Source organism: Gopherus flavomarginatus, chromosome 4 (genome assembly GCF_025201925.1).
Source record: "Gopherus flavomarginatus isolate rGopFla2 chromosome 4, rGopFla2.mat.asm, whole genome shotgun sequence".
Taxonomy (NCBI): domain Eukaryota; kingdom Metazoa; phylum Chordata; order Testudines; family Testudinidae; genus Gopherus; species Gopherus flavomarginatus.
This window is the reverse complement of record NC_066620.1, coordinates 116,813,653-116,826,132: the sequence shown is the minus strand read 5'-3', so window position 1 is coordinate 116,826,132 and position 12,480 is coordinate 116,813,653. Positions and strand designations below refer to the sequence as shown.

Here is a 12,480-nt window from a genome sequence, read left to right as displayed (position 1 = left end):
TAGAAACCTTCATCTAATTTCAAGTTTAAACTTCCTAGTGTCCAGTTTATATCCATTTGTTCTTGTGTCCACACTGGTACTAAGCTTAAATAATTCTTCTCCCTCCCTAATATTTATCCCTCTGATATATTTATGAAGAGCAATCATATCCCCCCTCAACCTTCTTTTGGTTAGGCTAAACAAGCCAAGCTCTTGGAGTCTCCTTTCATAAGAGAGATGTTCCATTCCTCAGATCATCCTAGTAGCCCTTCTCTGTACTTGTTCCAGTTTGAATTCATTCTTCTTAAACATGGGAGACCAGAACTGCATACAGTATTCCAGATGAGGTCTCACCAGTGCCTTGTATAACGGTACTAACACCTCCTTATCTTTGCTGGAAATACCTCACCTGATGCATCCTAAAATCGCATTAGCTTTAACGGCCATATCACATCGATGGCTCAGTCATCCTGTGATCAACCAATACAGGTTGACCTACTTGACTGAGACCTGCTTCAGCTCTGTGTCCAAAACAAAGAAAGAAGAAGTGGGGCCGCTATACACTGAGGATGGAATGGAGGTTAAGGATAACCTAGGCATGGCCCAATATCTAAATAAGTACTTTGCCTCAGTTTTTAATAAGACTCGTGAGGAGTTTAGTGATGATGGAGGGATGATAAACGGGAATGTGGATATGGAGGTGGATATTACCGCAACTGAGGTAGAGGCCAAACTTGAACAGCTTAATGGGACAAAATCGGAGGGCCCGGACAATCTCCATCCGAGGATATTAAAGGAACCGGCGCATGAAATTGCGAGCCCGTTAGCGAGAATTTTTAAGCAATCGATAAACTCGGAGGTTGTGCCGTACGACTGGAGGATTGCTAACGTAGTTCCTATTCTTAAGAAAGGGAATAAAAGTGATCCAGGTAATTATAGGCCTGTTAGCTTGACGTCTGTAGTATGTAAGGTCTTGGAAAAAATTTTAAGGGAGAAAGTAGTTAAGGACATAGAGGTCAATGGTAATTGGGACGAATTGCAACATGGATTTACTAAAGGTAGATCGTGCCAAACCAATCTGATCTCCTTCTTTGAGAAGGTGACGGATTACTTAGATAAAGGAAATGCGGTAGATATAATTTACCTCGATTTCAGTAAGGCGTTTGACACGGTTCCACATGGGGAACTGTTAGTTAAATTGGAAAAGATGGGGATGAATATGAAAGTTGTAAGGTGGATAAGGAACTGGTTAAAGGGGAGACTCCAGCGGGTCGTATTGAAGGGTGAACTGTCAGGCTGGAAGGAGGTCACTAGTGGAGTCCCTCAAGGATCGGTTTTGGGACCGATCTTATTTAACCTTTTTATTACTGACCTTGGCACAAAGAGCGGGAATGTGCTAATAAAGTTTGCGGATGACACAAAGCTGGGGGGTATTGCTAACACGGAGAAGGACAGGGATACTATTCAGGAAGATCTGGACCACCTTGTAAACTGGAGTAATAGTAATAGGATGAAATACAATAGTGAAAAGTGCAAGGTCATGCACTTAGGGATTAATAATAAGAATTTTAGATATACGTTGGGGACGCATCAGTTGGAAGCGACAGAGGAGGAGAAGGACCTTGGGGTATTGGTTGATAGCAGGATGACTATGAGCCGCCAATGCGATACGGCTGTTAAAAAAGCAAATGCAATTTTAGGATGCATCAGGCGAGGTATTTCCAGCAAGGATAAGGAGGTGTTAGTACCGTTATATAAGGCGCTGGTGAGACCCCATCTGGAATATTGTGTGCAGTTCTGGTGTCCCATGTTCAAGAAGGATGAATTCAAACTGGAACAGGTCCAGAGATGGGCTACTAGGATGATCCGAGGAATGGAAAACCTGCCTTATGAAAGCAGACTCAAAGAGCTTGGCTTGTTTAGCCTGGCCAAAAGAAGGTTGCGGGGGGGATATGCTTGCTCTATATAAATATATCAGGGGGGTTAACGTTAGGGAGGGAGAGGAATTATTTAAGTTTAGTACTAATGTAGCCACGAGGACGAATGGGTACAAACTGGATATAAGGAAGTTTAGACTTGAAATTAGACGAAGGTTTCTAACCATTAGGGGAGTGAAGTTCTGGAACAGCCTTCCGAGGGAAGTAGTGGGGGCAAAAGACTTTTCTGGCTTTAAGACTAAGCTTGATAAGTATATGGAGGGGATGTTATGATAGGATAGTTTAATTTGGGCAATTGATCTTGGATTATCACCAGATAAGTCTGCTCAGTGGTCTGCGGGGAGATGTTGGATGGGATGGGAACTGAGTTACTGCAGAGAATTCCTTCTTGGGTGCTGGCTGGTGAGTCTTGCCCACATGCTCAGGGTTTAGCTGATCGCCATATTTGGGGTCGGGAAGGAATTTTCCTCCAGGGCGGATTGGCAGGGGCCCTGGAGGTTTTTCGCCTTCCCCTGCAGTGTGGGGCATGGGTCGCTTGCTGGTGGATTCTCTGCAGCTTGAGGTCTTCAAACCAATTTTGAGGATTTCAATAACTCAGCCCTGGGTTAGGGGTTGTTATAAAAGTGGATGGGTAGGGTTCTGTGGCCTGCCTTGTGCAGGAGGTCAGACTAGATGATCATATTGGTCCCTTCTGACCTATGAGTCTATGAGTCTAATACTCCAAGGTCCTTCTCTTCCTCTGTTACTTCCAACTGATGTGTCCCCAATTTATAACTAAAATTCTTGTTATTAATCCCTAAATGCATGACCTTGCACTTTTCATTATTAAATTTCATCCCATTATTATTACTCCAGTTTATAAGATCATCCAGATCTTCCTGTATGATATCCCGGTCCTTCTCTGTGTTAGCAATACCTCCCAGCTTCGTGTCATCCACAAACTTTATTAGCACATTCCCACTTTTTGTGCCAAGGTCAGTAATAAAAAGGTTAAATAAGATTGGTCCCAAAACTGATCCCTGAGGAACTCCACTAGTAACCTCCTTCCAGCCTGACAGTTCACCTTTCAATACTACGCGTTGTAGTCTCCCCTTTAACCAGTTCCTTATCCACCTTTCAATTTTCATATTGATCCCCATCTTTTCCAATTTAGCTAATAATTCTCCATGTGGAACCGTATCAAATGCCTTACTGAAATCAAAGTTGCTCCTTCCACCAATTTGGCGAGTTCTTTATGTGCAAGGAGATTGTTACTCTCCCTTCCAAGGTGCACCTGGTTGAAGAAGAGACAGCTCTTAGCCAATTCTGGAAGCATTGGAAGCATAGCCTTACATGACTGGTCACCAGGTGCAATTTGCCATATGGCCCAAGAGTTGAAGACAGTTCCTTATTGTGGTTGTGAGCTTCCCTGAATTGTCCCTGACAGTCCTGACGTGGCCAGAAATCTGTCTACAGAGCAGTATGCTTTGGCTGTCACTGAGTCCAAGAACGCCCCTATAATCTGCATCCTTTGTACCAATACTAGTGTGGATTTCTTTATATTCAGTTGTATGCTCAACTCTTTGAACAGAGCAAGCACCTTCTGAGTGGACGATAACTCTGCTTTGAAAGAATGGCCTTTGAGTAGCCAGTCATCAAGGTATGGGAGGACAAGAATCGTTTCCTGCCAAGGGTAAGCCATCACTACCACCAGAACCTTTGAAAATCCCACTGGAGCTGAGGGTAAGCCAAAGGGATGCATTCCGTACTGGAAATGATTTTGGACTACAGTGAATCGTAGATATTTCCTGTGTGACAGAGGCGACACATGGTGGTGGTGGGGGAGATGGGGTATGTGGGGATCACAAACCCCCTCCCGATTTGCTGCTTGCCTTGTACTGAGAATGCTCACATGGACTAAGTATGCTCAGTAGCACTGCTGAAGCCAGCTGCCTTCACTCTGCTTCCCCCGCCTCCAATTGGCAGGCATGGGTCATCTCTGCTGTGTGATGAGCGTATAGTTATATGGAAGTAGGCATCTTGTCAACTAAGGGATGAAAACCAATCCCCTTCCTCTAGTGAAGGATTTATAGTTGCCAAAGTCACCATCCTGAACATTTGAGGTGTCACAAACTTGCTCGGCTGGCTCAGATCGGCTTCCAACCTCCATCCTTCTTTGGTATTAGGAAGTATTTTGAGTAGAACTCCCTGCCCCTGTAAGTGGACGGGACCACTTCCATTGCTCCTAGTCAGAAGAAAGTCTCCACCTCTTGCCTTAGTAGAAGTTTGAGAGAGGGGTCTCTGAAGAGGGACAGGGAAGGAGGTGGAAGGGAAGAAGTGCCAGAAACTGCATGGCATAGCCTATTACCTTCAAGAGCCACTGATGATTCACTCCAAAGCCTGGTGGAAATGGACAAGATAGTTTCCAAAGAGAAGGTTAAAGTACACAACTGTAAAGTCAGAGGAGCGGGAGGATTAAAACTCTCAACTCATCAAAACTATTTAGATGATGCTTGGGTGGTCATAAAGGGTGGTTGGTTGGCCCTCTTCCTTGAAATCAGTCTCTCTTGCTGAGAAGTTCTGCAAGTCTGTGGTACCCCAAGAACTGAGCATGGAACAATGTCTGAGCAGTCTGTGCCCTATTAAAATGTTTCTTGCTCATAAGGTATGTAAATGCCCAAGGAACAGAAAGTCATTCATAGTGTATGAGAAAAGCTTATGAACATCAAAGGGGAGATTCTCTACCATGTTCTGAACCTCTATCAGAAACCCTGAAAGTTCAAGTCATGATGTCCTGTGCATATCTACTACTATGGAGATGGATCTGGCAGCAGTGTCTGAGAGTCTAGGGACTCTTGGAGAGCTGTTCTGGCCAATAGTTCACCTCTCCGCAACTATGGACTGGAATTCCTCCCTGCAGTTGTGTGGCAGATACTCAATAAATGCCATGAACTTGTTGTAATTAGTAAGGTTGTATTTGGCCATGACCACATGAGTTAGGTGGGGGATAGGGAAATAAAAGTCTGAATCCTTAAGGGGCACACAGTATTTCTTACCTGCCCTTTTGCACATTGGTGGAACAGTGGTCAGTGTTTGCCATGCCGTCTTAGCTGGAACCAGGAGAGCCTCATTAACAGGTAGTGCTGGTCTGGAGGGTGTTGCTGACTGCAAAAATATCTAGCAGCTTGTGCTGTGGATTTTTGACCTCCTCCAGAGAGATCTGGAAGGTGTCCACTACCCTTCTAATTAAGTCCTGAAATTGTCTGAAGTTGTCAACCATGGAAGGTGGTGGAAGCATAACTGCTTCTTTCGGCGATGACGGTGAAATGGGAATCTTAGGGGTAACTTCCTCATTTGCCCTAGCCTCCTGCTTTTCAAATGTCTCCTCCTGTCATGAATGGGTACAGGAGGACGCGAAACCCTGGTCTCCCTGAGAGAAGGTATTCATGGATTGTTAAATTGCTTGTGATAGGCAGGACACACATCACAGTATGGCCAGGAGTCCATAAGGAACAGGAGTGGCATACAAGGTTGGTTCTACCATTCTTGGTGTCACACAAGGTCCTCTCTGTGCGAGGGTAGTTTCCCAAAGGGGTACATAAGAGAACTCCTGGCAGAAACGGATTAGAATGATTGGGAGGAGTCCTCCTCTGCATCCTCCCATGAGGGACATCTAATGTAGATGAGGAGAGTCCTGTGTCACAGAGGCCACACAAAGACTGAGGTCTCAGTAATGAGATACAGGCGGTCCCAGACAACAACAGATATTCTGGTTTGTCCGACACAGAGGTCCCTCAGGTATCAGAACTCCTGTGGTACTGGATGCCATAGCTGTAGGTGATGGTGCCAACAACGATGGGTGAACTCAGATGTTGTAGATGTCAGGCACTGATGCTTGCTCAGTACAGAGGTTACTACTTGCATAGACATCCCCAGCTGAGCTGTTTGCATTGGTACCAATAGCTGGATTAAGGTGCACAACACCAACAGCTCAGTAGAATGCCTTGGTGCCGATGGCAGTGCTGAGCTGGATGGTACCCTGAGCTTACCATCCTTACTGGTGGAGGGTAAAGTGCCCTAACAGAGCTGTGCCTCCTGTCCTTAGAGGTCCAGGCTTCGCGGTACCAAGGACAAGTCCTTGGCCTCAACGGTAATATCAGACACTGAGGACATTGACAGGGACCTGGTCTTTTTTGAAGCTGGCTCATTAAAAAAAGTCTGCACTCCTCTTTTTGGGAGTCTTCCCAGTATCCAAAGATATCCCTTTCTTAGGGGAAGCATGCCCCGAATCTGATGGGGCACTGGATCTATCTGGGTACAGATACATGGGGTGTGTCTCCTGACCTGGCTTACAGAGCGGTTGCAGGGAACGTTCCACAGTCAACGCTTTATTTCCCTGCTCTTCCTAGCCCTGGACTTAAGGGCCAAACAGAAGGAACACTTCTGAGAGATGTGGGACTCCCCCAGGCAACGGATGCACTTAGAGTTTAGCCTCCTAGCAAGAGTGGTGACGTTTGAAGCATGACAAACCAGGCATACCCCGCTAGGAGAAGACGCATATTCCGGGATAAAAGGGAGGGGAAAAAACAGTCTCAGCTAAACTTAACTAATTATACTGAATGCTAAACAGAAACCTACAACTATAAAGTAACTAACTTTAAGAAAGAGAAAAGGCCAAGAACGCTGTAGGAGGACAGTGTTCTGTCTCGGACCAAGCAGCAGAGGAGAAATTAAGAATGTTGCTCAGTAATTCTACTGATTTAATCTTATTCCAAAATATGTCTAATAAAATAATGTGCTCAAATCTTTTCAATTACAAAAAAAAATTCTTCCTTAGATACAGCACCCAGGGGATATAATCAAAATTATGTATGTTGCAACACACTGTTATTCATGCAGAAAAAACCAGATATTTAGAGTACCTGAGTATATCAGTGGCAAGTTACCATTAATGAGAACAGTTACAAAGACAATTTGTATTGTACACTAGGACGTGTGCAAGGTTGAGTGCTCCTCAGTGCGCAGATGCAAAGTCCACGTGCAGGTGGCAGCATTTAAGTGACAAAGTTACACACCACCTCTTCCTCTGCTTTGTCATTCAGGTCATTGTCATAAGAGGAGCTCAATGAAGTCGCCTTAGGCTCCAGGTAGCAGAGGGACAGAGCGAGAGGAAGGGAAAATGTGAGTGAGACAGGAACAGACTGAAAAGCAGAGAGAAGCAGCAAAAAGATAAAGAGAAAAGAGGGAATGAATGAGGGAGAGGTGATAGGAACAAAGTGTTGAAGACCAGGTGGGAGGTAGGAGATGCAAACCTCAGGGAGACTAGGAAAACTGATGTAACCATCATCAAGCAGTGAAAGGAAATTAGAAGCAAAGAGTTTGCTAAAGCTTAATGAAAAACTAAACTCAGTATCTTTGTAGTCAACTGTTTTATGGGGCTTTCCCTCTATTGCAGGAGAAGAATGGTGACTAACAGGGGGTCTCATAGGCTCCAAGATATTAGGCAATGTCACTTCATTTCCACTGTGAGTTGGTATTATTCTCATGGGACTGCACTCCCAGCAGTCTGAGGGGCTATGGACATATTCCTGAAAGGGATCTTTCTCTGAAGTGTCCAAAAGCACGTCCATGTCAGGGATAGTTGGCAGGTTTGTGGGACAGGATGAAACACAGTGAAGGAGTGGTGATAGTGGATACATGTGAAGGGACTGAAGAAAAAAAAAAAAAAAAAAAAAAAAAAAAAAAAAAAAAAAAAAGAGTCCAGCCACAGTTGAATACGAAAACACAATAAAATGTAAGTTTGTTGGCAGAAAGAATGCACAAGAAGAGAGGAAAAAAAGAAATTGTTAGTTAGTGAAACCTTTTACTCGGAAATAGAGCCACCACTACCAATGTAATATAAAAGCCAAATAAAAATTGAAAAGTCCCATGTATTTTTAAAAATTAGCCCACTTGTCCAGTTTTAAGAATTCTGAATCTGAACAGATTTTTTGTTTTAAGGTTGTGACAAACTTTGCACTTTTGAATGTAGTAAGTGCAGTCACCTACAACTGGTGGGAGCAAACAAATGTTCAAAGCTTTGGCAGAAAGTTCATGATATACAGCAGCACATAAAAAAGACAAGCAGGCATTTTGATCCTAGGATTTACTACCATTTCCTCTGGAATTTAAAAACAGCAAAAAAAAAAAATAGTATTTAGAAAATGCTATTTGCACAGCTCGTACATGTAGCACGCTACAGTGAATAGCTTCATAAAACATGGAAGCCCTTCCCAAACCACTGAGCTTTTCCATCCCATGGCTGAGGAATCTTTCTTGGTTGTATAATCTATCCTAAGGTGCCCCAGCTTTGTGACTCTGAGAGACCACACTAGTATCTTGCCAGGAGCCAGAATTTGCATATTAATTTACCTAAATACATGTTTTCATCAAATGTAGAACTGTGTGCGTCTTCCTTGACTGACTAGAAGTTAGCTGTTTAAGTTCCCTGGCAATAAAAATATGAGGCTGTTCATGTTTGGTCTCACATTGCAGTTATAGGATGACGGAGGCTGGGCTGTAAGCTGCACTGGGAGACTCGACAGCCCAAATGTTGTGCCCTGGCCAGTGATTTGGGTACCCTTTGCCTAATGCACAAAAATGCAGTTTTCAAAATGAAAATTCCTTAAGGTTTTTTTAAAAAAACGATAGCAACAGAAATTTCTGGATGTCTGCCAGGAAAAACAGGAATACATGTCAGAGAAGATACACAGACTATTTCTGAACTCCAAAGCTTGAGCTTACATTTTGGAAAGAGGTGTTGGCATAAATATTGATGTGAAAGCACATAAAACAAAATCCAAATTAAAGTTCATGATCTGCTTCCTTGCTAACTCCAATAAGTAAGACAAATAAATTGCCACTTGCACTACAATTTCTCCACTATCAACAAACTCAACTTTCCCTGGAAAGCTGTGTATCAGTTCTACACGGAAATTCTTTTAATAAGTTAGTATGTTTCTATAACTGATACTGATGTATAAAAGGACAGCTTAAAAGATTTTTGCAGTTGGCAAATAAAGCAAGCACCATGTTAAGCATTGAAATTTACTTGAAAAAGAAAATATATACAACCAAATAACAGGTTGTGTATGATACCAGATATACTAGCATCATTTTAGAAGTTTGAGTAAAATTATACAAACTAGCTAAATGTGGCTTAAAGTAAGTTAAGAGAAAGTTCAATTTGAACAATTATATGCCGAAAGTGTTTGCATCGCGCCTAATTATGGCAAATTATCTTGTAGCAACAATTAAAAGAAAAAAATTCACAAAACTGAATCTCACACATGCAAATTTGAAATTTGTTGTTCCCTTTTGGTCATATAAAATACACTGTGTGTGTATATATGGTTAAACATAAAGGAGGAGTTCGAAATAATTAACAACATCTTCTAGTATGCTGCTTGTTATTTTTAAGGACATACAACTCCACTTTAAATGTTAGTTAAGAGTTATCTTTATTGTTACAATCCATCATACCTTTTCATCCTGGGTTAATTCCAGTTGTGGAATTTTAGTTGGGCTTCCATCCTCATCTCTACCTTCACCATTTTTTAACTTGGTCTGGCCAACAGCTTCACCATCAAAGACCTTTTCACCAGCAGGTCCCACTGTGGTAGCAGAAAAGTCCCTTAGCAGACTTTGGTCTGTGATACCCACAGGAGCTATTAGAGAATAGAAAATTTTGGTTATTCTGGGTATGCTGGAAAGTTTTATTTTCATGACTTTTGAACATAAAATATTGTTTCACAACAGCTTAGCCATTTAGGGATAAGAACAATCCAGGGGAAAACTCTGTAACTGAACAGTAAATGAAGTTACGATAACATCCCAAGTGTATGATTCTAACTGCATTTATACAACTGGCAATGGATAACTGTTGCTAATTGTGATGTGTATGTACTATACAGAGAAAATACTATAGTCAAGTAGCCATTTTAAAAATTATCACACATCTGGTGACAACATAAACCACAAGAAAAAAGAACAAGTAGGCTGTACATGTCATTATATACCCATGATAAAAACCATCTTGCACAAATTTGATATTTTCAGTACATTCTGTTTTCAGCTAATACAGAAACACCATGCATAGATAGTTCTCTCAAAGTATTTCTACTTCTGAACACAGAGAAAATCAGGCACTGGAGAAACACACAAAGTTCAACATAAAAAAGTTACACTTTTTCAAACTTTGTATCTTGAGAGAAACTTGAGCTGTTTTTTCTTTTATCCAATTTGGTTTACTCATTCCTGTTAGCTAGTTACTGGCAATACTTAATAGGTATATTTGATGTATGATGTAACAAACACAAAAGGCATTAGAGATACTGAATCCATTTTATTCTGACAGCTAGAATCACTATAATAGTATTAACCAGCAGGAGGAGCTCTAAAACCAGCTGGCTCAGCCAAAACACTGGCAATAATGCAGCAGATATTCAACCTGAAATTAAAAATGTTTTAATAAATTAGGGTGACCAGGCAGCAAGTATGAAAAATCAGGACAGAGGTGAGGGGTAATAGGTGCCTATATAAGACAAATCCCCAAATACTGGGACTGTCCCTAAAAAAACTGGGACATCTAGTCACCCTAAAATAAGTACACCCTTGAGAAGAGATGCAAGAGAGCAGTGAAAAGTGGCCAGAAGAATAAATATCCAAGGGTGAAGAATTCTGACAGGATTACACAAGCCAAGAAAGCTAACAGAAACAGTAGCTGTGACAGAGTGGGAATTTTTCATAATATTTTTATGAATATGGTGTGTGCCTCAGTTTCCCCTGCATGGAGCCTGGTTAACTAGGTGGTGGGAAAAGGTTGTAGAGATACAGGGTTTAACCAACTCCTAGCTGCTTGGGACCTGGCCCCCCATGACCATGGAAAGTCCGAGAAGACAATGGCCACTCCAGTTGCCCAAGCACTTGGCACCTAGCAATTAATGAGGATGGATGGCCCACTCTACTTAGGAAGCTGCTGGAAAACAAAGGGTTAAGGAGGAGGGCATGGTGACAATGTTTGCCTGGGAACAAGAACAAAGGACTGAGGGGCCAGGTGGGAGTGTTGGCTGCTGGAAGCAGGATGCTCCAGGACTGGGACTAATAAGGGGTCATCTGATCTTAAACATTTGTTTGGCTTGAAGTTGCAAAATAATTACTCAAGAAAGTTCTACTGACTTAGTGTAAACCAAGAGGAGAATGCCTTGCAGTGCACGTTACAGGGGGAGATTGGCAAAGGCACAAATGTCAGTTAGGTGCACAATTCCCATTGAAAGTCAGTGAGAAATTAAACTCCTTATTTTATCGGGTGCCTGGGAAAGTGATTTATGCCAGTGCTCTTTTGCAGAGCAATGCTCTGTCCTACACCTCTCAGAAGCCCGTTACAAAGACTTGAGGGGTCTTTTACAAAGAAGATGCTTGGAAACTTACAATAGAGAGAGTCAGAGCTCACTCTGGTTACTCATGGTTTTCAGAACCCAAAGCTGTGGAAAATTAACTGTTTCACTCCAGGCGATGTCAGGATTAAATAGAAACACAGCGCTTCCGGCTGATGAAAGATTGGTACAAATAAGAATGATCTTATCTAAAACTACTATTGATTAGATTTAAGCAATAGGTTTAGAACATCCAATAATTACACCTCTACCCAGATATATCACGACCCGATATAACATGAATTTGGCTATAACACAGTAAAGCAGCGCTCCGGGGAGGGAGAGGGGGGCTGCGTGCTCCGACAGATCAAAGCAAGTTCATTGTAACACGGTTTCACCTATAACGCGGTAAGATGTTTTTGTCCCCCAAGGACAGCATTATATTAGGGTAGATCTGAGATGGTATTGAGTAATTAGTAGCAGGCCAGCGACGGCCGGTCACTTCCCAGTTGGGGAGTATGGGGTCAGGAAAAAAAAGTCTCTTGGGACAGCTTAAGAGAACTTCTCCAAAGCACACACTATTATCTAGTCTTTTTATAAACTATCTTTTACAAAACACATAGCTCATACTGACCCCTACTGGGTCATCATTTCTCCTAACTTCAATCAGCTACTTAACAACACTCTCCTAAGGCTCCCACTTCAATCACCATAGACCTTGTCTACATCAGGAAACAAAACATTTCTAACAATCTTAGCCATAATAAGTCCCTCAAACTCAAGGTCTCCATCCACTTATTTTCTTTCAGTCTCATAATTTGCTGAGTCTTCTCTCCCCTCCTCGCATTCTGATTAGCAGAAACTGCAAGCCTGCAGCTAATATTTGACCTTGCCTCCAAAAGCCCTGCTTGTCCAAATTAACCCTTAACTATTTGGTGTTCTATTTTATTAATTCATGGCAGCTGAATGCACACAATATGGCTGCAATTAGCTTGATCAAATTCCGGGTAAAACACCACTCAATTCCAGGGTAACACTCACCAGAGCACTCTTGGAAGAAGACTGTTCTATTCTGAGGGTCCTTAGTGCCTGCATCAAAGTGATATCTCATGGACTGGTCTTATAAGAAAAGTTTCAGGCAAGGTGTCATAAACAGATAAAAGTTAATAGAA

At 42.3% G+C, this 12,480-nt stretch overlaps 1 protein-coding gene across 13 annotated transcripts in view; it reads right to left on the bottom strand.

The window, feature by feature from the left end:
• Positions 1-12,480, bottom strand: part of EPB41L2 (erythrocyte membrane protein band 4.1 like 2) — a 279,503-nt gene that overhangs the window by 27,122 nt on the left and 239,901 nt on the right. For all 13 annotated transcript variants that reach the window (XM_050949494.1, XM_050949498.1, XM_050949495.1 and 10 more), the window contains exon 13: positions 9,417-9,601. In XM_050949494.1, the coding sequence (XP_050805451.1) occupies positions 9,417-9,601 (185 nt within the window). The remainder of the gene's footprint in view (positions 1-9,416; positions 9,602-12,480) is intronic.